Consider the following 27049-nt stretch of genomic DNA (forward strand, 5'->3'; position numbering starts at 1 on the left):
CATTAGTGGAGGTAAAGAGTCTCATGTCAAAGATTCCTACAAACAAGCTGGAAGAGCCAGTAAAGAACCAGATAAAGGGGAGAGCAAAGGTAAGGCTATGTCATCGGATTAAAAGGAGGGGGCCTAAATGATGAAAGAGATGATTGAAGGCCCAAGGGGAGGGGCATGTGAAGAAAGAAAAATAGTTGTTAAAATAGAACAGAAGTGCTCATATATTTAAAAACAAAGTCTAAGATTGATATGTAGCATCAAAGCAGAAAACTACAGCGATTTGTCCAACAGTCATGTTGTCAGCGAATTTGTGACAAAGATAGGTGGAGGGGTAGGTAGTACTGAGGAAGCAATGCGATTGCAGTAGGACTTGGACAGATTGGAAGAATTGGCAAAAAAAGTGGCAGATGGAATACAGTGTAGGGAAATATACAATAATGCATTTTGGTAAAAGGAACAATAGTGCAGATATTATCTGAATGGGGAGGAGGTTCAAAATCAGAGGTGCAGAGAGACTTGGGAGTCCTCATGAAAGACTCCCAGAAGGTTAATTTACAGGTTCAGTCTGTGTCTGTGGTAAAGAAGGCAAATGCAATGTTGGCATTTATTTCAAGGGGAACAGAATATAAAAGCAAGAAGCATTTATAATACACTAGTCAGGTCGCGCTTGGAGTATTGCCAACAGGTTTGTGCCCCATATCTCAGAAGGGGTGTGTTGTCATTGGAGGGAGTCCAGAGGAGGTTCACGAGGATGGAGGATGTTTCCAGAGTGAAGGGGTTAACATATGAGGAGTGTTTCGCAGCTTTGACCTGTACTCACTGGAATTTAGAAGAATGCGGAGAATCTCATTGAAACCTACCAAATGTTGAAAGGACTAGATAAGGTGGATGTGGAGAGGGTGTTTCCTCTGGCGGGGGTATCCACAACTAGAGGGCACAGCCTCAAAATTGAGGGACAACCTTTTAGAACAGAGGACGGGGAATTTTTTTAGCCAGAGATTAGTGTATCTGTGGAATACTCTGCCACAGACTGCAGTGGAGGCCAAGTTCATGGGTAAAGCAGAAGTTGGTAGTTTCCTGATCGGTCAGGGCATCAAAGGATAGGGGGTTGAGTGGGATACGGGATCAACCATGCTGGAATGGCAGAGCAAACTCGATGGACTGAATGGCCTAATTCTGCTCCTATGTCTTATGGTCTTATGGAATTTGAAGATTAAATTCCATCTGCCATTTCTCCACCCTTATCTGTAACTGTTCTGCATCCTGCTGTATCCTTTGATAACCCTTGTCAATGTCTTCAACTCCACCAATTCTTGTCATCTGTAAACTTACTAACTAAACCATCTACATTTTCATCCAAGTCATTATACATATACTGTATACAGTTACGGATATGAGGTCCCCACACTAATCCCTGCAGAACACTACTGTTCACAGACCTCCAGCCAGAATAAGGCCCATTGACCACTGCCATCTCTCCTCAGTGAACAAGTGAATTCTGAATCCAAACTGGCAAGCATTTTAATCTTCTGGATCAGCCCACCATAAAAGACCTTGTCAAGTACCTTACTAACGCCCACGCAGACAACATTCACTGCTTCACCTTCTTCAATCAACTTTATCACCTCCTCTCAATCGATTAAGCTTGTTCCTAATCTAGGCTGCCTGTTCCTAATTAGCCCATGCTTTTCCAAACACTAGCAAACCTATTCCTAATAATCCTCTCAAGTTTCCCTACTTTTGATGTGATAATTCCCTGGATTATCCACATTTTCCCCCTTAAACAAATAACGTTATTTATTCCCTAATTCTTCTGGAATTTACCTGTGGCTAGAGAGAATACAAAGATCTTCTTCAAGGCACTAGCTTTCCTTTCTTTCCTCTCTCAGTAACCTGGGATAGATTCCATCAGGTCCTGTGGACATCGAGTATGCTTGTCAAACTTTATCTCCTTCTTGATCTCAAAATTTAGATTAGTGTACCCCACCAATCTCACTATCCTCTATGCCCTTCTCCATGCTGATTTAAAGCACTCATTTAGTACCTCACCCACATCTTCTGACTCTAAGCGTGAATTCCCTTTGTCCTCTTTTCCCTTACTCTTACTCCTTCCCCAATTCTCCTTTTGGTTTTTAACATGTATATGAAATGCCTTGGGGTTCTCTTTAATCCTACTTCCCAGGGACATTCCTGGGCGGCACGGTAGCGTAGTGGTTAGTACAACAGTTTACAGTACAGGTGACCCAGTTTCAATTCCTGTCACTGCCTGTAAGGAGTTTATACATTCTCCCCATGACTGCATGATTTCCTCCGGGTGCTCTGGTTTCTTCCCACAGTCTAAAGACGTACCAGTTGGTAGGTTAATTGGTCATTGTAAATTGTCCCGTGATTAGGCTAGGATTTTGGGCTGAAACCCTTCATCAGGACTGGAAAGGATTTAGGAGGAAGTGGAATACGAAGTTGGGTGGATAGAGTTGGGCCTTTCACCCGGCTTCACCTATCGTCTTCCAGCCACCCACCACCTTCTTATCGCGGCGTCTTCACCCCTCCCTTCATCAGGACTGGAAGAGTCTCGCCCCCAAACATTGACTTTTTATTACTTTTCATGTATGCTGCCTGACCTGCTGAGTTCCTCCAGTATTTTGTGTGCATAATACTCCTTGCAGTGAAATAAGCATGCTTCACCATACTTATTAATCTGTCCCTGCCTGTCCTTACAGGCTTACTGATCATAACCTCTACCTTTCTCAATCCCTCCACCTGCTGACCTAGAACATGACATTTAAGCTGTTTCACGGATGAACTGGAAGAAGTCCCCCTGGTCCTCAAAAACCTCTGGCACTATCTTTAGTTCCTCCTGCTCCCCTTATCGAAGATAATTTACTTCCAATCTGGTTCCGTGGGTGCTGGGATTAACTGATGAGGCCAGTAAGGTAACTACAGACTCTTACCCAGATGAGACAGCAAGACCAAATGGGGGAGATAGACTAATAATCTGTAAAATGGTTGATTGATAAGTCCTTGATAGGTAAGGCTGTCAAATGTTCGGGGAAGAACGGAGGAGAATAGTGTTGAAAGGGATAATAAATCAGCCATGATTGAATAACAGAGTAGACTTGATGGGCCAAATGGCCTATTTCTCTTCCTATGACTGATGCTCTTACGACAATGAGCTTTGGCTACTAAACTTCCCCTCTTAGAATGTCCTGTGGCCAATCTGAGACATCCGTCGCACTAGGGACACAACACACCATCCTGGGGTTCTGTTCTGCCTTTAGATTATGCCTGATATATTATCCCTCTCATCCCCATTCTCCTGCCTTCTCCAGGTTACCTTTGACACCCTTATTAATCAAGAACCTATTGCCTCCACTTTAAATACACTCAATGATTTGGCCTCCATAGCCGTCTGTGGCAATGAATTCCACAGATTCACCACCCTCTGGCTAAATAAGTTCCTCCTCATTTCTGTTCTATAGGAACAGCCCTCTAAACCGAGGCTGTTGCCCTCTGGATCTAGACTTCCCTACTATGGAGAACATCCTCTTCATGTCCACTCAATCTAGGCCTATTATGTGTTCCTCTTCAAGCCATAAAATATATTGCATGACCTTGCTTTCGGTCACTCCTCCTAGAATCCCTTTCTTTTGAAGCTCAGATTCAGCTTTTAACCATCCTGTGAAGTCTCCTCAGGTGTTTTCTTGGGCGTAGGGATAGTTTGCACTTACCAAAGTCTGCCTTCTAACTGGAATCCTCCGTGACTTATGTTACATGACCATGGTTTCGCTTACTGTGGGTGTCACTTTAAAACGCCTGGATGAGGCGGAACTATGATGTCAGTGTAACAAGCTGCGACAGACTGCTGGGACTTTCAGAAGGAGAGAGAGAGAGAGAGTGGAAGCTTTGGACCACAAGCTGCCAGCAGGAGCTTGCTGCAGCAATGGGTAAAGTCTGATACTTTCCCACGCCCAGAGAATTGGGTTGATCAACAGCACCCAGTGCACAGTGGACGTGTGACTGTCACTTTGCATGATCCATATGTGGATTTTGTTGGAGTACCCTGTGGCAACCACCTTTGTTAACCCTTACATGGTTTCGGGTAGGTTATCTGGTAACCACTCGTGCTAAGGAATATTCTGTGACTGTCACCTTGTGATATTTCTACATGGATTTTGGGACGACTCGACGGATAAGATCTTCTGCGACTGTTACTTCGTTTTCCCAGCGTGGAACCTGGGGAATTCTTCGTAATCGCCTCCTCTCTACCTTTTAACGTGGATTTACAAGTTTCTCCCCTCACTTATTCCGTGGATTACTGGACCTTTCTAGTTTGCCATCCTGAGACTTTAAGGACTGTTCCTAAGCTTGACAGTTTGGGAACCACACATACATAACACTGTTAACTTTGTTTATTTCATTTAATTTTCTATATTTTGGGTAGATACTAATAAATATAGTGGTTTTAACATTAAAACCTGACTCAATTTGTGATCTATTGCTGCTGGTACATAACACTTAGACATACCGTAGACTATGGGACAAGTTCAGACTTTGATACAATTAGTCCACACTAGGATCAGCAGTCAAGTGTCACAAAGATCTTTCAGAATAATTGTAACTGTGAGTCTAATATGGGAATTGGAAATTTGCCAAACTGAAGATTGTGTGCAGGAGAACATTTCTTTAAGAGTCCATTCCTAAACAGATACAGGCTCCAGCTGAGGGTCTGTGTGAGCTGGAGCCAGCTGGAATCTTCTCAGCCAAGCTTCCCCTCTCAAAGCCTTGTGAAATGAAAGCAGTCCGAGGGAGGGAGGGAGGGAGGGAGGCATGCAGTAGATTTAAATACACTGCTTTGCTAAAGTTCCCGGCCCTTGTCAGCAGGCGTACTACTGATTTGTAAATGAAACCACATTTCTCAACTTTGTGCAGAAACTAGAGGCTGCAGACTCTGGAATTGGGAGCACCAATCTGCTGGAGGAATTCACAGGGCCAGACAGCATCCGTGAGGAGGAGAGGAATAGTCAGTGTTTCAAGTTTCTCAAAATGTCAGCAATTCCTTTTCTCCAACAGATGCTGATCAACCTGCTGAGTTCCTCCAGCAGATTGTTTATCACTGTGTCTGGATTCGGGAACGTTCCAAGCTCAGTATCTGTAGTGCTAAATGGATTTGACCAGATACAACACAGCACAGTGTCACAGCTTGTGTTGCTGCCATCCCACAGCTCCAGTAACCTGAATTCAGTCCTGACCTCCAGTGCCATCTCAGTGCGGCTTGCCTGCACTTCCTGTGACTGAGTGGATTTTCCCCAGATGCTTCAGCTTTCTTCCACGTCCTAAAGTTGCCAGCGCAAGTATAAGAGAAGTTAGTATAGCTACATGGATGGTAGGGGTATGGTCCCAGTACAGGTCGATGGGAGTAGGCAGTTTAAATGGCTTGGCATGGATTAGATGGGCCAAAGGGCCTGTCCCTGTGCTATACTTTTCTATGACTCTAGCACAGGTTCCCAGCATTCCTATCAGCCTCATTCCCTCCCCATGTTTCTCTAGAATCAGTTCTCGCTCATCCCATTAACTGCCCCACACCCTGATTCAGGAATAGCCTTGACAGGCCAAATGCCTTCCTTTGTCACAATAAAGCAATTTGATTTGCCAAAACTATTTCTCCTTTAGGAAGAATCTAGGAAAAGAAACCCTGATATAAAAATTAGAGCTGGCTCCATGCCTCCATTCTGTGTACATTCAGTGGTCACTTTATTAGAAGATCTGCTACTGCTGTCGACCATCCACATCAAGGTTCAGCGTATTGTGTGTTCAGAGGTGCTGTTCTGCACCACTGTTGTAACCCGTGGTTATTTGGGTTTCTGTTGCCTTCCTGTCAGCTTGAGCTAGTCTAGCGCCAGTTCACATGGAAGTGAAATCAGGAAACTATTAAATCAACAGTCGGACAAAAAAGGAGCTCTTCCTCCCCCCCCCCCACCCAAAGTGACCACCTTTGTGAAGATTTGTGGGACCTTTTTGTCTCAGACCTTCATGGGGAGGTGAGAACGAGAATTTCAAGATTGGCTTGTTGCTTGACAAGAGGCCACTGTTGGGTTGGTGTGAATTAGGCTCACGTCCAACTCTACTTGCTTCTATTGAATGATGAGTGAGGTAGAACCGAATCTAGGGGTGCTCCTGATTTCTGTAACTTCGCGCTGGAATCAGCATTGCCGGAATGTGGGGAAAGTGAGATAATGGCAAAGTTATGAATTCCTGCTGTGTCCCATAAAAACGCGGCAGGGAATCCTCAGCACTATAGCGTTGTTAATGGTTAAATTAAATTAATTGGTTAAATTAACCAATTTCCCCCAGGATCAATAAAGTATGACTATGACTATAGCCTCTCCATGCCCCCCACCCCCTGGTGATTTTATAGAACTTATGAGCGGGCCCTTCATCCCATACATTGTGCTGAACAAATTAAGCTGATGGTGCCTAATTAAACTAATCACTCCTGAGTGAACATGGTCTACACTCCTCCACACTCAGTGGCCATTTTATTCGATACCTCCTGTACCTAATAAAGTAGCCATTGAATATGTTCGCGGTCTTCGGCTGCTGTAGCCCATCCACTTCAAGCTTCAACGTGTTGTGCGTTCAGAGATGCTCTTCTGCACACCACTGCTGTAATGTGTGGTTACCTGAGTTACTGTCACCTTCCTGTGAGTTTGAACCAGTCTGGCTATTCTCTTCTGATCTCTCTCATTAACAATGCCATAGACAGCTGCAAACTGGATTTTTTTTGTTTGTTTTTTCACACCATTCCCTGTAAACTTCAGAGAATTTTGTGTGAAAACCCCAGGAGATCAGCAGTTTCGTGGATACTCAAACTACCCCATCTGGCATCAATAATCATTCCACAGTCAAAGTTACTTAGATCATATTTCTTCCCCATTCTGAAATTTGGTCTGATCAACAACTGAACCTTTTGACCATGTCTGCATGCTTTTACACATTGAGTTACTGCCACACAATTGGTTGATTAGGGATTTGCATTAACGAGCAGGTTGTACCAAATAAAGTGATCACTGAGTGTTTATCAGAAACCTCTTCTCCGAGTGCCTACACACCATCCATCACAAAAATCGGAATCTCCCAGTGGCAACCCATTTTAATTCTACTTCCCATTCCCATTCTCATTCTGACATGTCAGTCCATGGCCTCCTGTACTGCCGCAGTGAGGCCTCACTCAGGTTGGAGGAACAACACCCTATATTTCGTCTGTGTAGCCTCCAACTTGATGGCATGAACATCGATTTCTCGAACATCTAGTAATTGACCCCCCTTCTCCTTCACCAATCACCACTCCCATTTTCCCCTCTCAACTTATCTACTTTCCTGCCCATCTCCTCCCTCTGGTGCTCCTCCCCCTTCCCTTCCTTCCATGGCCTTCTGTCCTCTCCTATCAGATTCCCCCTTCTCCAGCCCTTTATCGGGTTCACCAGTCGACTTCCCAGCTCTTTGCTTCACCCCTTCCCTTGTCCCAGTTTCACCAATCACCTACTACCTTGTTCTTCTTCCTCTCCTCCCTCTACCTTCTTACTGTGACTTCTCATCTCTCTTTTTCAATTCTGATGAAGGGTCTCGGGTCAAAACATCAACCGTTGACTCTTTTCCATAGATGCTGCCTGGCCTGCTGAGTTCCTCCAGTATTTTGTGTGTATTACTTTGATTTCCAGCATCCGCAAATTTTCTCTTGCCACTGAGTGTATATCCATGTGCTTCTCCAAGAGCCTCTTAAACTTCTGTAACATATCTGCTTCCACTCCCACCTCAGCAGCACATTGTATGCACTCATCACTCTCTGTGTTTGGAAGAAAAACTTGTACTGTCCATCTCCTTTGAACTCTCCCCCTCTCACCTTAAATGCATGCACTTAAGACATTTGATCTGGGGAAAAGATACTGGCTGTTTGGTCTATTAGTCCCTCTCATCATTTTATTTACTTCTATCAGGTCTCAGCTTGCACCACTCCAAAGAAAACAACCCTAGTTAGTCCAACCTCACCTTATAGTACCTGTCCTCTAATCCAGGCAGCATCTCTTCTGCCACCGACACAAAATGCTGGAGGAACTCCACAAGTCAGGCAGCTTTTATACAAGGGAATAAATAGTTGACATTTCGGGCTGAGACCCTTCATCAGGACTGTTCATTCCCCTCCATAGATGCTGCCTAACTTGCCGAGCTCCCCCAGCATTTTATCAAAGTCAAAATTATTCTCAAAGTATCCTATTGTATGTGCTGCTTAAACTTTCCAACATCTGCAAAACCTCTTCTCTTCTGCACCTTCTCCCAAACATCCACATTCCTTTCTACAATGCAGAGACCAGAATTGAATGCAGTACTCCAGATGAGAGCTAACAAGAGTTTTATAAACTTGCTGACTTTTGAACTCAGTGCCTGGACTAATAAAAGCAAGCATGTCATGTAACTTTATCACCCTGTCGTTACTTTCATGATTATTGACGTGCTAGCTAATCACGTGTGATTGTTTCTCTCCTGGGCAGTGGGCTGTTCCTGCTGATGCGTGTTAAGTTAGCGGTGAAGAAACACCAGAAGGAAGACAGCACCATCCCAAAGATCTTCCAAGAAACAGTGAGGAAATACCCGGACAAAGTGGCCCTTATTTATGAAGGAGCGGATGAAAGCTGGACCTTCAAGGAACTCGATGAGTACTCAAACGCAGTGGGGAACTTCCTCCTCGAGCAGGGCTACCAGCCGGGTGACGTCATTGCCCTGTTCATGGAGAGTCGGCCTGAGTTTGTTGGCCTGTGGCTCGGCATGGCCAAGATCGGGGTGGAGGCTGCCCTGCTCAACTTTAATCTTCGTCTGGACCCTCTCACTCACTGTCTGTCTGTGTCAGGAGCCAAAGCCATCATCTTTGGAGCAGAGATGAGTGATGGTGAGTCAGCCTGTCAAATATTTATTGAACCTTTCATGCTCTCAACACTAAATTCTTCTGCAATAATTTTTTACTATTTTCATGGTGCACTTGTTACTTCTAGGTATTCATTATTAAAATCAGGTTTGTTATCACTAATGTGAAATCTGTTGTTTTGTGGGGAAAATACAGTGCAAGACAAATTAATATAAGTTACAATTAAAAAAGATTAGGTTTATTTGTCATATGTACATTGAAACATATAGTGAAATGCATCATTTGTGTTAAAACAAATCAGTGAGGATTGTGCTGGGCAGCCCAAAACTGTTACCATGCTTCTGGTGCTAGCATAACCTATCCACAACTCACCGTCCCTGCCCACAACTCACCATCCCTATCCACAACTCACCATCCCTATCCACAACTCACTGTCCCTGCCCTCAACTCACCATCCCTATCCACAACTCACTGTCCCTGCCCTCAACTCACCATCCCTATCCACAACTCACTGTCCCTGCCCTCAACTCACCATCCCTATCCACAACTCACTGTCCCTGCCCTCAACTCACCATCCCTGCCCTCAACTCACCATCCCTATCCACAACTCACTGTCCCTGCCCTCAACTCACCGTCCCTGCCCACAACTCACCATCCCTATCCACAACTCACTGTCCCTGCCCTCAACTCACTGTCCCTGCCCTCAACTCACTGTCCCTGCCCTCAACTCACCGTCCCTGCCCTCAACTCACCATCCCTATCCACAACTCACCGTCCCTGCCCTCAACTCACCATCCCTATCCACAACTCACTGTCCCTGCCCTCAACTCACCATCCCTATCCACAACTCAGTGTCCCTGCCCTCAACTCAGTGTCCCTGCCCACAACTCACCGTCCCTATCCACAACTCACCGTCCCTATCCACAACTCACTGTCCCTGCCCTCAACTCACCGTCCCTGCCCACAACTCACCGTCCCTATCCACAACTCACCGTCCCTGCCCTCAACTCACTGTCCCTGCCCTCAACTCACCGTCCCTGCCCACAACTCACCGTCCCTATCCACAACTCACCGTCCCTGCCCTCAACTCACCATCCCTATCCACAACTCACTGTCCCTGCCCTCAACTCACCATCCCTATCCACAACTCACCGTCCCTGCCCTCAACTCACCATCCCTGCCCTCAACTCACCGTCCCTGCCCACAACTCACCATCCCTATCCACAACTCACCGTCCCTGCCCTCAACTCACCGTCCCTGCCCTCAACTCACCGTCCCTGCCCACAACTCACCATCACTAACCACAACTCACCATCCCTATCCACAACTCACCATCCCTATCCACAACTCACTGTCCCTGCCCTCAACTCACCATCCCTATCCACAACTCACTGTCCCTGCCCTCAACTCACCATCCCTATCCACAACTCACCGTCCCTGCCCTCAACTCACCATCCCTGCCCTCAACTCACCGTCCCTGCCCACAACTCACCATCCCTATCCACAACTCACTGTCCCTGCCCTCAACTCACTGTCCCTGCCCTCAACTCACTGTCCCTGCCCTCAACTCACTGTCCCTGCCCTCAACTCACCGTCCCTGCCCTCAACTCACCATCCCTATCCACAACTCACCGTCCCTGCCCTCAACTCACTGTCCCTGCCCTCAACTCACTGTCCCTGCCCTCAACTCACCGTCCCTGCCCTCAACTCACCGTCCCTGCCCACAACTCACCGTCCCTATCCACAACTCACCGTCCCTGCCCTCAACTCACTGTCCCTGCCCACAACTCACCGTCCCTGCCCACAACTCACCGTCCCTGCCCACAACTCACCGTCCCTGCCCACAACTCACCGTCCCTGCCCTCAACTCACCATCCCTATCCACAACTCACCGTCCCTGCCCACAACTCAGTGTCCCTGCCCACAACTCAGTGTCCCTGCCCACAACTCAGTGTCCCTGCCCTCAACTCACCGTCCCTGCCCACAACTCACCGTCCCTGCCCACAACTCACCGTCCCTGCCCTCAACTCACCGTCCCTGCCCTCAACTCACCGTCCCTGCCCACAACTCAGTGTCCCTGCCCACAACTCACCGTCCCTGCCCACAACTCACCGTCCCTGCCCACAACTCAGTGTCCCTGCCCACAACTCAGTGTCCCTGCCCACAACTCACCGTCCCTGCCCACAACTCAGTGTCCCTGCCCACAACTCACTGTCCCTGCCCTCAACTCACCGTCCCTGCCCACAACTCACCGTCCCTGCCCTCAACTCACCGTCCCTGCCCTCAACTCACCGTCCCTGCCCACAACTCACCGTCCCTGCCCACAACTCAGTGTCCCTGCCCTCAACTCAGTGTCCCTGCCCTCAACTTACCGTCCCTGCCCACAACTCACCATCACTAACCACACATATTTGGAATGTGGGAGGAAATCGGAGCATTAAGAGGAAGCTCACGTGGTCATGGGAGAGCTTTACCTTTCAGGCAGTAGTAGGAATTGAATCCCGATCGGTGATCCCAGTACACTAACAGCTACGCTACCATGCCGTCCTAAAATAAAAAAAAGTACAAAAAAATGAATAACAAAGTAGTGTTCATGACTTTAAGTACCATTCAGAAATCTGATAGCAGAGGGGAAAAAGCAGTTCCTGAAATGTTGAGTGTGTGTCTTCGGCCTTCTGTACACGTCCCCCTGATGGCCATAATGAAGTGGTGGTGTCCGAAGCTCCAACATCACTGGCAAGGCAGGTATTTACTGCCCACTGCTTGCTTTAAGGAGTTGAAGATGACCCAGTGGTGTCATCTGTTTGTAGATTTCCTGCGCTGTCATCTTCGCAATCACAAGATTTTGAGTGCTGGATAAGATGCAAGGGCGAGGTTCTGGTATATCACTTTCTGAGATGGCACAAAATTAGTTGTTTTGCGGCAGCAGTAAGATATACAAATTACTATGAATTTTGGAAGTAAATAGTGCAAAAAAAAAAGAAATGGACCATTCATAAAACTGTTCCTGAGTTGTCGAGTGTGGGTCTTCAGGCTTCTGTACCTCCTCCCTGATGTTAGTAACAAGAAGAGGGCATGAGGTTCCTTAATGATGGATGCCACCTTCTTGAGATACTCTTGAATATGCCCATAATGGTGAGGAAGCTTGTGCCTTCATGTGCTCCACCTTACTTCTGTAGCCATTTGTAAGAGTCTTTGGTGACATACCAAATCACTTAATGAAGTATAGCTGATGTGTCTTTTTCATGATTGTATCAATCTGTTGGAATCAGGATAGTAATTTGAGATGTTGACAACTTGAGGTTCCTCACCCTTTCCACCACAGACCCCTCAATAGGGACTGGTGTGTGTGCTTCTGATTTTCCCCCTTATGAGTCCACAATCATGCTGATGTTGAGCGAGAGCAACTTGTTGCAATACTACGCCTCTTCATCGCCACCTGAAGTTCTGCTGCCAACACTGATATATTTCAAGGTGGAGATTATAAGCCACTCGGTACAGGGGTATCACGTGCCCCTATCCTTCCATTCATAGCACCTACCAGAATTAACCACACTACACCCAGTCTGTAGACAGCAGTCAGTAATAAGGTAGGCAGCCAGTTAATTTGATTATTTTCAGTTAATCAGAAATGGTCAGTTAAGTATCCCCTGCCCTTCTTGCACTTACGGTTTTGGGATCGTTCATGTTCACTTGACAAAAGCCAGGTAGTTCAGTCACTGTGACAGGTGGCTCCTTTTGTACACAGAGGGTAGTGGGTCAGTGGAACAATCTGTAGAGGTGGGCACAATGTCTATAAGACATTTGGAAAGGTAGTAGCAGTAGTGCGGTCACCCTATTCGAGTTCGGGGTTGTCTGTCGGGCGGCTGCAGATGCTGATCCAGGACCCAGGTATTCTGGTGCAGTGTGGGCAAGAGTAAGTGGTGGGTACTGGCTATTCAGTCTGTCCTTTTGCAGCTGCCGCTTGTTCTGTGTGGCACAGCAGAGGTCGTTTCATGTAGCACAGCTCCCTCTTAAACAGATTTCCTGCAGGTCTATCTATTGGGTGCAATGTCTTCTCAGTTTTTAGATGAAATGTTGAATTTCCTCAGGTTGATTTTGAAGTTCAAAGTATATTTATTATCAAATATGTATACGTTATACAACCTTGAGATTCGTCTCCTTATTGGCAGCCACAAAACAAAGAAACCCATTAAAAAATAATACAACACCCAATGTACAGAGAGAGGAAAAAAAAACAAATTGTGCCAGCAGTAAAAGCAAGTGGGCATTGAGGATGAAAGTGAGTCCACAGGCGTGACGCCGAGAGCAGCTGGAGCAGGCCACAGCCTCAGTTTAGCGCAAAGCCGAGTAAATGTCGTGGAGCAGAACTGGCCCAACCTTTGCCTCCGGTGCCAACACCCTACCTTTTCGATCTGGCCCAGCATTTAACTCGTCCAAGCATTGGATCGTTCCTCGTTCTAGGACCCGGGCCCTGTCGCTTCGATACACTCTGGGCCCAGACCCTGTCGCCACGTTTCAGCCACTACCTGACCTTCGCAAATCGGCCTGTCTTTGATGTTACTTTGCCCATCAGGGGCTTGCTGACCTTCCATTCAACTGAGAGCAAAGGATCTGTTTGGGGTGGCATGCGTTAGGCAGCCAGAGGACATGACGGATCAGTTAGAGTTGGTATTACTTTCTCAGTCCAGTCCAGCTTTCACTTTATTTCATAAACTCATGTTTATTTAATTGGGTGGATTTAAATTTCTTACCTGCTACAGTGGGAATTGTACTTGCTGGACTTGCTTCCAGGGATCACTAGTTACCAGTCCAGGAACAATTACTACACTTCCATCCCAAGTTTGTAAATTTCTAATGTTTACATTTTTCAACTCTGTTCTGTCATTTAGCACCTATTTAAAGTTTATTCTTTGAACAACGGTGGATAAACTTTAAACACAGTAGAAAAGATAACTGATAGATCTTTGCCTGATTGCCTTCTGTCCCTGCTTTTATTCCAGCTCTGTTGGAAGTGAATGGAATCCTGGGAAAAACTGTTCGGAAGTTCTGCAGTGGGAACTGGGACCCCAGTAAAGTTGCCGCTGGGACTGAACATCTGGACCCGCAGCTCAATGCGGCGTCTAAATTCGCCCCCTCTCCCCCTCCTTCAGTAGGATTCATGGGTAAGGATTATTTCACTGCAATACTTTTCAGATCTGTTCATCCGTGCAATTCAAAGGAGAATTCGGAAACCTCAGTGTAACTGCTACATTTGAGAATCACGTCACATTGCTCTGTCCCAGGGTGTTGCACTAACAACCTCAAACTATCTGGCAGTTACCATTTATGAAGAAGCTTTAGCAATCTATCATTCATATTATGTGGAGTATACTATCCCATTATTATTCTTTAATATTTGTATCCTGAGGAGTGTCAGCATACACTTCGCTCAGACAGGAGTATTTATTGTTAAGGGAGACAGCCACAGGGGTAGACACTAGACACTAGAATACTACAGCACAGTAACTTCGGCACTCAATGTTGTGCCGACCCATGTTTTCCTTAAAAAAAAGTGTACTAAATCCACACTACCCCGTAACTCTATTTTTCTTTCATCCATGTGCTTGTCTAAGAGGCTCTTAAATACCCCTAATGTTTTAGCCTCCACCACCATCCCTGGCAAGTCATTCCAGGCACCCACAACCCTCTGTGTAAAAAACTTACCCCTGATGTCTCCCCTAAACTTCCCTCCCTTAACTTTGTACATATGCCCTCTGGTGTTTGCTATTCGTGCCCTGGGAAACAGGTACTGGCTATCCACCCTATCTATGACTCTCATAATCTTGTAGACCTCTATCAAGTCCCCTCTCATCCTTCTACGCTCCAAAGAGAAAAGTCCCAGCTCTGCTAACCTTGCCTCATAAGACTTGTTTTCCAATCCAGGCAACATCCTGGTAAATCTCCTCTGCACCCTCTCCATAGCTTCCACATTCTTCCTATAATGAGGTGACCAGAACTGAGCACAATACTCTTAAGTGTAGTCTCACCAGAGATATGTAGAGTTGCAACATAACCTCTCTACTCTTGAACTCAATTCCCCTATTAATGAAGCCTAGCATCCCATAGGGCTTCTTACCTATCCTAGTGACCTGTGCAGCGACCTTGAGGGATGTATGGATTTGAACCCCAAGGTCCTTCTGTTCATCCACACTCTTAAAACCGACCATTAACCCTGTACTCAGCCTTCTGGTTTGTCCTTCCAAAATGCATCACCTCACACTTATCCGGATTGAACTCTATCTGCCACTTTTCTGCCCAACTCTGCATCCTGTCTATATCCTCTTGTAACCTTCGACAACCTACAGCTCCATCCACAACTCCTCCAGTCTTCGTGTCTGCCGCAAACTTACTTACCCGTCCTTCCGCCCCTTCATCCAGGTCATTTATAAAAATCACAAAGAGCAGGGGTCCCAGGACAGATCCTTGCGGCACTCCACTAGTCACCAACCTCCAGGCAGAATACTGTCCTTCCACTACTACCCTCTGCTTTCTTCCTGCAAGCCAGTTTTTTATCCAAACAGCCAAGGTTCCACTGATCCCATGCCTCATGACTTTCTGGATGAGTCTCTCATGGGGGACCTTGTCAAATGCCTTGCTAAAATCCACGTAGATCACATCTACGGCCCTACCCTCATCAATTTCTTTTGTTACCTCTTCAAAAAACTTAGTTACTTTACTTTATACTTTATTGTCGCCAAACAATTGATACTAGAGCATACAATCATCACAGCGATATTTGATTCTGCGCTTCGTGCTCCCTGGAGTACAAATCGATAGTGAATATTAAAAATTTAAATTATAAATCATAAATAGAAGGGAAAGGAAAAGTAAGGTAGTGCAAAAAAACCGAGAGGCAGGTCCGGATATTTGGAGGGTATGGCCCAGATCCGGGTCAGGATCCGTTCAGCAGTCTTATCACAGTTGAAAACAGCTGTTCCCAAATCTGGCCATATGAGTCTTCAAGCTCCTGAGCCTTCTCCCGGAGGGAAGAAGGACGAAAAGTGTGTTGGCTGGGTGAGTCTTGTCCTTGATGATCCTGGCAGCACTGCTCCAAAAGCGTGTGGTGTAAAGTGAGTCCATGGATGGAAGATTGGTTTGTGTGATGTGCTAGGCTGTGTTCACGATCTTCTGCAGTTTCTTCCGGTCTTGGACAGAATAACTTCCATACCAGGTTGTGATGCACCCCAGAAGAATGCTTTCTACTGTGCATCTATAAAAATTAGTGAGGGTTTTAGGGGACAAGCCAAATTTCCTTAGCTTCCTCAGAAAGTAAAGGTACTGGTAGGCCTTCTTGGCAGTGGATGCTGCTTGGTTGGACCAAGTCAGGTCATTTGTGATATTGACCCCGAGGAACTTAAAGCTATAATTAAAACTTACAACTTAAAAAAACTTAAATTAGGCTCATGAGGTACGACCTTCCCTTCACAAAGCCATGTTGACTATCCTTGAGTAGACTGTACTTCTCCAAATGCTCGTAGATCCTATCCTTAAGAATCCTTTCCAATAGTTTGCAGACCACCGACGTAAGACTTAGTGGTCTATAGTTCCCAGGATTCTCCTTATTACCTTTTTTAAACAAGGGAACTACATTTGCCATTCTCCAATCCTCCGGCACCTCTCCTGCAGCCAAAGAGGATTCAAAGGTCATAGCTACTGCTCCAGCGATCTCTTCTCTCACTTCCCACAGCAACCTGAGGTATATCAGTTCTGGCCCTGGGGACTTAGCAATCTTGATATTTTTAAGAAGATCCAACACTACTTCTTCCTTAATCTCCACATTGTCCAGCACACAGGCCTGTTCTATTTCGGCCTCACCCTGATCAAGGTTCTTTTTACTTGTGAATACTAAAGCAAAGTATTCATTTAGGACCTCCCCAACCTCCTCCGCCTCCAGGCACATGTTGCCTTCTTTATCCTTTACCAGCCCCACCTTCATTCTTGTCATCCTTCTATTCCCCACATACGCATAGAACGCCTTGGGGTTCTCCTTAATCCTACATGCCAAGGCCTTCTCATGCCCCCTTCGAGCTCTCCTAAGTCCTTTCTTAAGCTCCTTCCTGGCTACCCTATATTTCTCATGAGCCCCTCCTGCTTCCTGCTTACATCTAACATATGCTTCCTTCTTCCTCTTGACGAGTTGCCTCACATGTTTCGTCAGCCACGGTTCCCTTTTTCTACCATTTTTTCCTTGTCTCAGTGGGACAAACCTACCCTGAACCCAGCACAAGTGGTCGCTAAACTTCCTCCACATTACTTCTGTGCTTTCACCCTTGAACATCTGTTTCCAATTTACTCTCGCTGGTTCCTGCCTCATCCCTTCATAGTTAGCCCTTCCCCAGTTAAGCACTTTCCCATTTTGTACTCTCTAGTATCTGACTCTTGCCCTTCCCTTTCCTGACTTACCTGTCTCCCCAGGCCCCGGTGTGACTACTTGCCTATAGCTCCTCTCTTATCACGTCCTCACTTTCCCTGACCAGACGAAGGTCATCGGGCTTCATCTCCAGTTCCCTAACATGGTCCCTAAGGAGTTGCAGTTCGATGCACCTGGCGCAGATGTGGCCGTCTGAGAGGCTGGGAGTCTCCCGAACATTCCACATCTAACATCCAGTATAGAACATAGGCCTCACAGATTACTTCCTGTTTCTATTCCTCACTGGTAATTTACCTCGCCTCGACCATTTCTTGCCAAAGCCCTACCACTCTGCCTCAGATCACCAGGTTGGTGATCGCTCCGCTAGGCAGTGTCTCCCTTTTGTACCTGAACCTTCCCTGCTATCCAACTCACGAATGGTGCTCCGGTTCTAGCCGCTGATAGGCCATGTACAATGGACAAGCGCCCTCCCTTTTTAAATAACCGCCACCGACCTGCGAGAAATCCTTCTTGGTAAAGCTCTTTTGACGCCGCTGATAGGCCATGTACAATGCTATCAGGCAGGAATTTGGAAGCATAAATTGGGAACAGATGTCTTCAGGGAAATGTACGGCAGAAATGTGGCAAATGTTCAGGGGACATTTGCGTGGCATTCTGCACAGGTACGTTCCAATGAGACAGGGAAAGTATGGTTGGGTACAGGAACCGTGGTGTACAAAGGCTGTTGAAAATCTAGTCAAGAAACAAAGAAAAGCTTACGAAAGGTTCAAAAAAAATGAGGTAATGATAGAGATCTAGAAGATTGTAAGGCTAGCAGGAAGGAGCTAAGAAAGAAATTAGGAGAGCCAGAAGGGGCCATGAGAAGGCCTTGACGAGCAGGATTAACGAAAACAGTGTATAGGAACAGGAGTTGTACCTGCAGGGGAATGTCCCTGGGAAGGGGGAACAGGAGGGATAGGTAGGGAGGAATAAGTGAACCAGGGAGCTTCCTCTTCTATTCACTCCCTTCCCCCTACCTTAAACCCACTTGTCCTCTTTTTATCATAGTTCAGATGAAGGGTTCTGAACCTGAAATGTTAACAGCTTCTCATTCCTTGGATGCTGTCTGACCTGCTGAACATTTCTACTATTCGTGATTTGTGTTTCAGAACTTCAGCTTCTGCAATAGTTGTTTTTGGGGGGGAAGGAGCAGGGACTTTTCAGTTGTCGGTCTGATTTGAGGCAATGTGATGCCGGAGTAGGGGGGAGGTGAGGAGGAGCGGAGAGAAGCTTAGAACTTCTTCAACAAAAAGCAGCAACTGTATATGCTCTCTGTTGCAGATCGTCTGTTTTATATCTACACATCTGGCACCACTGGAATGCCCAAAGCTGCCATCGTCGTGCACAGCAGGTACAGACCAAGATGGGCATGGCCCAAGGCAGAGGTAACATCGGTACCAATTCTGAAGAAACAGATGGGTGATGGCAGCTTCTAAAGAGAGGAATTATTTTGTGTGCTGCCTTAAAGGAGTAGCAAGTTTAATTGGAATTTTCAGAGGGAGTTGAAAATATTTGGGTTGTATTACTGAACCAATCTACCCAAAAATATTTCTGGCCTTAGGGCCTCTTTCCCCACCTGCCCTGGAGGGACGATCTGGCTTCATGTTAGGCAGCTGTCTCCTTAGAAGTTCAGTCACCTGATTATACTTTGTCACCCCTTACAGGAATATTTGATGAGTCCTTTCGGAGCTCACATACAAAGAGTAACCAGTTTCCAGTGGCGTCTTAGATCCATACTTTGTGAGGAGGTGGGTGGGGAGGTTAGAGTGCATGTTTGTTACATGGCTCTCTGAATAGTGGCAGGCTCGATACAGCGGCGTCTGCCTCCATCACTACTCGTATCGAGTAGGAGATGGGTCTAGATGGTGCCCGGGTGGAAGGCATCTTTAGGTCGTTAACTCATAGCAGGGGCTGAGCACAATATTAACCCCTACCCCCAACTGATCCAGTAAGGAGCAAAATCTCCTGGGTCAGGATGCCGCACAGAGTTTGCACCATCTCATTGTCCAATCTTGTCCACGTGTGGAAATGAATTGCTTTTAATGAGTTTTCCACGTGTGAGATTTGAGTGGCTGTGTCGATCCCTCTCATCTCACTTGCTGCTCTTGTCTTACTTCCTTGGTTTCAGGTATTATCGGATGGCTGCGTTTGCATATTACGGATTCCAGATGAGACATGATGATGTCATTTATGACTGCTTGCCATTGTATCACTCAGCAGGTAACAAGTGGGCTTCTTAATCCTAACAATGTCCATATTCCCAATGAACACTAACCTGCTAGTCAGCTATTTAACCTCTCTGGGGTATAGGAGGAAACCCACGCTGTCCGAGAATGGACAAGTAAACGCCACACTGACAGCATCTGAGGTCATGATTAAACCTGCCCTCCTGCTACCTGCCCTCAGTTCAATGTCACATACAGCACCTCCAGCAGTCCCTCAGCATGACCTTGAACCCACAGCCATTGGACCCTGAGAACAGCAAACTGCACACAGATCTGTCACTGACCACTGGAACAACTAACATCTACTAGGGATCGAGCTCCAAAATCTCCTGAAAGAATAGGACTGGTAGGAAAACTATGTCTGTGTTTTAGAGACAAGCCAAGAGGAGGGGAGAGCAAGGGGTTAATGCTGGCTGATACCTGCTGTACCCTTTGTGTATCCACAAACTGGATTTCCAACGTCAGCTCCCAAGTTGTGGCGGGGAGAAATAATTAATAAATGGATCAGTGCTGGGGCTCAAGATGGAAGCAGGGATGCTCCCACCACCATCAATCGATGGCTCCCACCTACTGACGTCCGACTTGTATCAAAAACAGAAGATACTACAAGCGCTCAGTAGGTCAAGCAGCAGCCATGAGGAGTGAAACAGAAGACGTGCGTTAGAACGTCTGCCTTGCGTTTCATCTGACTAGGTAGCATGTATGACTCTGCGGCACTCCCTTGGCTCAGCCACTTCAGTTTGAGGGCAGAGAGTAAGCTGACAAAGTCCCTGGCAGGATTTACGAAGCATCACAAATCAAGTTTATTATCACTGACACATATCGTGAGATTTGTTGGTAGCAGTACAACACAAATTGTGACAATGTTTCCAGTCAAGATGACGCCTGTGTACAATGCTCCCACAGTCGACATCTTCTGGAGCAAGTGTATGACAAAGACTGATCACCAGTAGCACATAAATTCAGTGTTGGGAATGATGGCGATGCCAAGCAGCCACTGACTGTCCATCTGGGCAGCCGAGGAAGCGATAGCTTATCTTTCTGATGGATCAGTGTGCAGATTATTGTTTCATGCACAAAATTGTTAAAAATACTATATAAAACTACCTTCAGGGTATATGTATAAGCTGCATATGTGATGCACATGGATATCATGTTTAGACTCGTGGCTCCATCCCCAAGGTATTGTATAGATGCAAATATTCCAAAATCCAAAAAAATCCAAAATCTGAAACACTTCTGGCCCCAAGCATTTCAGATGAGAGGTGCTCAACTGTATTAAAAATTTAAAAGGTAGTGCAAGCAGAGAGCAAAAATAGTGATGGATTTCAATGTCCATTCAGAAATCTGATGGTGGAGGGGAAGAAGCTGTTCCTAAAGTGTTGAGTTTGGGTCTTCAGGCTCCTGTCCCGCCTCCCCGCTGGTAGTAATGAGAAGAGGGCATGTCGTGGGGTGGGGGTTGAAATTCCTCCACGATAGATGCTTCCTGCTAGTGGCACCGCCCTTTGAAGATGGTGGGGAGGGCTGTGCCCACTATGGATCTGGCTGAGCCTACAGACTTCTGCAGTCCCTTTTGATCCTGCGCATTTCTAACCTCCATGTGAATGCTGACCTTCCTTCAACTGAGGTATGCGTGTAGAAACTTGCTGGCATCTAGGTGATGTACCAAATCTAGTCAAACTTCTAATGGAATACAATTTAGCCTGCATGGATACATTCGGCCAAGGAAAGATCTTCAGAGAGGTTGACACCCAGGAGCTTGAAACTGCTCACCCTGTCCACCGCTGAGAGTAGATACCTGGAATGTGCTGCCAGTGGTAGCGGGGGCAAATACAACAGAAGTGTTTAAGAGTCTGTTGGTCAGGAACAGTGAATGGAGGGACATGGACTTTGTGTAGGCAGAAGTTAGATGTGTGACTTCTAGTTTAATTAGTTTAGCACAATATTGTGGGCCAAAGGGCTTGGCCTGCTCCTAAGCTGTACAGTTCTGTGTCCGATGATAGGAATGGGTCCCGGAGACTGGCACTGGGGTCATTCTGGACACCAGGATTCCTGGGTGCTTCAGTCTCACAGCTTGAACCTCTACCTTCTCCTTCCACCTTGACCAGCCTGGGAGAAATGCGATGCTCCTCCACAGCGACCCCAGGGTGTGGCAGGGAGAAATGATTAATACAGGCTTGTTGCTGAGGCTCGAGAGGAAGTGGAGAACCTCAGCCTCTGTCCACCGATCACCCCCACCTACCCAGGTCCAGCTCAGGTCAGAAAAAGAAGACACTGAAGGCACTCAGTAGGTCAAGCTGCATCTATGAGAAAAAACACAGTGGCTGCAGGTGGAGTACCGACAAGAGGGTGGGGGAAGTCAGCAAGTCAAAGAGTTGTCGAACACTACAACACAAAAACAGGCTCTTGGCCCGTCAAATCCATACCAAATTGTTATTCTGCATAGCCCTCCATACCCCTCCTATCTTTGTACTTATCCAAACTTCTCTTAAATGTTGCAAACAAACTTGCATCTACCACTCGTTCCACACTTGCACAACCCTCTGAGTGAAGATCTTCTCCCTTATATTTCACCTTTCACCCTTAACCTGTGACCGTCTGCAGCACCTGTGGAGGGAATTGGACCCAGATGAATAGTTTTGACCAAAAACATCTAGTGTCCATCTCCCTACACAGACGCTGCCTGACCTAACAAGTTCTATCAGCCTCCTGTTTGTTCCTTGAGGAGAGAAACTGAGGACATTTAAAGCACATTGCTCCAGACATCAGTCAGCTGGAGGTCACTCTGTCATTTAGTGTAGATATGGCAAAAGTCACTACATTCATTCAATGTAATAAAACAGGTCACAGAGCAGTGAGATTCGACCTCCTTCCTGTCTGTGAACTCCCTGTTTACTTTTCTACAAACAATAGCTGTCCGACCAGCCATACTGGTTCCTAACACGCACTCAGCCCCATTTACTCATCACCTCTGGCTCAGTGACCTTCACTGCCATCCAATTCATCGAAGGCTCAGTGTCTAGATTCTCCTACTTGCATTCTGGATGTTCTCCCGACCCTCCCTGAAATCTGCAGTAGTACATCCTTCCACGATTTCAAGCCTCCTGCAGTTCTGGCTATTTGTGCAACTCTCCACCCTTGTAGGAATGACTCAGGCTGCCAACCCTCTGGAATTTCCCTCCCCAAACCTCTCTGTTTCACTCCTCATTAAAACCCACCAGCTAGAATGAGCTCTTAGTCGCACACTAGAGCAAACCCTCCTAACCGCTGTGGCACGGAAGCGTAGCAATTCACACATCGCTCCACAGCACCTGCAATGGGCATTCAATTCCTGCTGCTGTATGTAAGGAGTTTGTACGTTTTCCCCTTGACCATGTGGGTTTCCTGTCTCGTTTCTAAGGTGTACGAGTTAGGGTTAGTAAGTTGTGAGCATGCTATGTTAGCACCAGAAGTATAGCAACACTTGTAGCCTGCCCCCGCATATCTACAGACTGTGTTAGTTGTTGACGCTGTTCACTTAATTGTTCAATGTACATCTGACAAATAAGGTTAATCTTTATCATCCTTATCTTTAACTGTGCTTAGTCTTCATGTTGACGTTCACGTTCTGCACGTGTGTTCTGCCTGTGTTCGTGGCAGGACCTGGTCGCTAACCTTGCTTCTGTCTGTACTCCTGCCAGGTAATATTGTCGGTGTGGGGCAGTGTCTGCTGCATGGCCTGACCGTGGTGATCAGGAAGAAGTTCTCCGCCTCCCGTTTCTGGGATGACTGCGTGAAGCACAACTGCACTGTGAGTTTTAGCCAGGCACTCTGGACTCTGCACGCTGAGCCCTCCCGACCCAAGGACTCCTCCTTCCCTGGCTGTGCATCAGCTGCCGCCTTAGAAACTTTCTATCCACTGACTGCAGGTGACAACAGGAGGGTCGACTTAGACCCGATGATGGAAGCAGGACTGACCACTGACCACCTTTCACTGTACTGAGCATAGCAGCTCACTTGATAAGCTCCCTAGCCACAACCATTCAGTCACGCCACTACTCTCACACAGTATCAGCGTCTGTGCCATCTATTAGACGTACAATAGAAACTTGCCAAGATTCTTTAGACAGCACTTCCATTTGCAACACCTCTACCAGCTAGAGAGACAAAGACAGGAAAAGGGCGAGGAACCCACCACCTCCAGGCCTCTCACACCCTGACTTGGAAATATATCACTGTTCCTTCAGTGTCACCTGGCCAGAATCCCTAATACCATTGTCGGTAAACCCACACCTCAAGGAGTGCAGCAGTTCAAGGCATGGCTCTCTGCCACTGACTTTCGGGCAATTTGTGCAATTAAGTGCTGGCTGAATCACACATTCCTTGAATAAGTGAAAAATGTAATGGCTGATGTAATTGTATACTAACCTCCACATTCCTGCTTACCCTCATACAGGCTGTAATCTTTCACCAGTTTGTTTCTCAAGAATTTATCAAACTCTACCTTAAAATAAATCAGTATCTGTGCTTCCACTCCCCTTTGAGTGTCAAAGACTCAGAACCCTCAGAGAAGAAAGTCAACCTTATCTCTATCCTCTGCCTTCTGAGGAGACTGAGGTCCTATGGAATATACAGACCTCTCCTTCACATGTTCTACCAGTCTGTTGTCGCCAGTACAGTCTTCTATGCAGTGGTGTGCTCGGGCAATGACATCAACATGGGTGAATCCAGCAGGTTCAATAAACTGATTAGAAAGGCTGGCTCTGTTACAGGAGTCACACTGGAGGCTGTGATAGAACAAAAGACCCTATAGAAAATCCTGCCCATTCTGGACAATGTTTCTCACCCTTTGCATGCCACCTTGGCTGAACAGAGGAGCACTTTTAGTAATAGACTGAGACAGCTGTGGTGCTCCAAAGAGCGTGATATGAGATCATTCTTTCCCTCGGTCATTAGGCTCTATAATGAGTCAACCTGTAGCTGAGGAAGTGATGACCCCCTCCTGTTAGACTGTTTGAGGTATCTTATTTTTTATTCTTTCTTACTTCTCTTTGAATATTTGTATATCTGTGCACTTGTAATGCTACTGTGACACTGTAATTTTCTTTGGGATCAATCAAGTATCTATCTATCTATCCCATATTTTTTAAACACTGACCCTCAATTCTAGATTATTCCACAAGAGGAAGCATCCTCTTCTCTTCCACCCCATTTAGAAACTTCAGTTTCTTTATGCCATCATCCCCTTCTCCTCAGCTGACAAATGTTTTGTCAGATTTAGTTTGACAAGTTCCATTTAACCTGCATTTCTGATGGTTTTGGGGAGGAATTCCTTGGTTCCACTCTCCCACGTCACTCCAATGCACAGCTTGGTTCCAGCTTTAATCTCCCGCGCACCGTCCTAGAATCCTCCCAACAGGGAGAAAGCCTGTATATTTCTTTCTTTCTTTCTCTCTCTGTCTCTCTCTCGCTGTCACCCTTTCCCCCCTGTCACTGTCACCCTCACTCTCATATCTCCCACTGTATAGGGCTGGAGAATGAGCTGTTTGGGTTCTGCAGAGTTCTCTTTCTCTCCCTCAGCCTCTTTCATTAGTCCTGTGATGAAGGATTAATTGACCAACAGTCACAGAGGAGTACAGGGTGAAAACAGTCTCTTCAGTGGAGGGTGGGATCAAACCAAGGTCAGAGGCTGATGTTTCTACCCTCTGTGCCTGTGTAATGTGTAACCGTGTTTCCTCAGATTGTTCAGTACATCGGTGAGATCTGCCGCTACCTCCTGAATCAGCCGACGCGACGTGCTGAGTCCCAACACCGTGTCCGCATGGCGATCGGCAACGGGCTGAAGCCCTCGGTCTGGGAGTCCTTCGCCAGCCGCTTCCGCATCGAGCGGGTGGCTGAGTTCTACGGGGCCACCGAGTGCAACTGTTCCATCGCTAACCTGGATGGCAAGGTGAGTGCCATTCACCCCACACCTGCTGAGGTTGTGCAGCTATCAGTCAGTCGGAATGGGCGTTGGCCTGTTTCTCAGCAGTGACTCATAGGCATAGAGTTACACAACATGGAAGACAGGCTCTCAGAATCAGGCCATCCACGACGACAACTGTGCCGACCAAAGCTATAGAGGAGATGTGAGACTGCAGGTGTTGGAATCTGAACCATTGTACAAGTCCTGGAGGAACTCAGAGAGTCAAGTAGCATCTGTGGAGAGAAATGGACAGTTGCTTTCGGGTTAAGAGCCTTTATCAAGTCCAGATGAAGAGCCCTAACCTGAAATGTTGACTGTCCACATCACCCCATCAAAGCCATCCGATCCTTCGAGTTCCTCCAGCACTTTGTATTTTGCTCTAATCCCAAATGAGCTCATCCCATTGTCCTTGTTTGTCTCACATTCCTCCTAACCTTTCCTATTTGTGTGCCTGTTTAAATGTCTTTTAAACGTTCTAATTGTACCAAACTCTACCACTTCATCTGCCAGCTTGTTCTTACCCCAGAGATCTCCTTTAAAGATCTGCCCCCTGTGCTGGGAAAAAGACAACCCACATTATGTACAGTCCTCACAATATTATATACCTTTTATAAGGTCACCCCTTAGACTCCAAGACAAACAATCCTGTCTCACATTATTACTCTAGCTCTCCCGACTCTGTGGGAGAATCTGTGATTTCCTCATTGCTTTCATCGAACTGCTACAGCTCAACTTCTCCCAAACAAAATGTCTGCTATAAAAGTGCCAGACAATTTCCCCATCATCTCTCCTGGACCTACACTTGGTATGGGAGTATTTAGAACACTCAGTCACAGCTCACAAACGGGCCCTTTGGCCCATGTGGTCCATGCCAAACTAATATTCTGCCTCGTCCCATTGAGCTGCACTCTGGCTGTGACTCTCCATACCCCTCCCATCCAAGTACCCATCCAATTATCTCTTAAATGTTGAACTCAAATCCACATCCACCACTTGCACTGGCAACTCTTCCACACTCTCATGACCCTCTGAAATGTTTCCTTAAACATTTCACCTTTCACCCTTAACCCATAACCTCTAGTTCTCGTCTCACCCAACCTCAACGGAAGAACCCTGCTTGCAGTTACCCTATTAATACCCCTCATAATTTTGATAAATCTATCACTCAGGTCATCAAGTCCTAGGAATTTTTGCTGTACTCTTTCAATCTTATTGATCTGTTTGAAGAAAATTAGGGGGGGGTGGTGAGGTTTATGGTTGGAGGGAGAAAATGGTTGAAGCCTGAGGCAGAGCCTTTTGTAGATGTTGTCAGTGGTGGGAGGGTTGAGCCCCTGATGGACCAGGTTCTTCTGAAGACTCTTGTGCACCTGTGCGTTGGAATTGCCGTACCAGAATGCAACCATTCAGGATACTTTCCGCAGTGCCTGTGTAAAAGTTTCAGATCTGTGCATGTGCCTCATGGGGGAGAGACGGATAGTGCTGTGGGTTCTCATTCACTGCACTTGAATGTACAACCATGT

At 46.5% G+C, this 27049-nt stretch overlaps 1 protein-coding gene across 3 annotated transcripts in view; it reads left to right on the top strand.

The window, feature by feature from the left end:
• LOC134339443 (long-chain fatty acid transport protein 1-like) overlaps nt 1-27049 on the top strand; it is a 98615-nt gene that overhangs the window by 51365 nt on the left and 20201 nt on the right. For all 3 annotated transcript variants that reach the window (XM_063035958.1, XM_063035959.1, XM_063035957.1), the window contains 6 exons: nt 8538-8932; nt 13912-14073; nt 18642-18711; nt 19489-19580; nt 23266-23375; nt 25305-25514. In XM_063035958.1, coding sequence (XP_062892028.1) covers nt 8538-8932; nt 13912-14073; nt 18642-18711; nt 19489-19580; nt 23266-23375; nt 25305-25514 — 1039 coding nt within the window. The remainder of the gene's footprint in view (nt 1-8537; nt 8933-13911; nt 14074-18641; nt 18712-19488; nt 19581-23265; nt 23376-25304; nt 25515-27049) is intronic.

Source organism: Mobula hypostoma, chromosome 29 (genome assembly GCF_963921235.1).
Source record: "Mobula hypostoma chromosome 29, sMobHyp1.1, whole genome shotgun sequence".
NCBI classification, from domain to species: Eukaryota; Metazoa; Chordata; class Chondrichthyes; order Myliobatiformes; family Myliobatidae; genus Mobula; species Mobula hypostoma.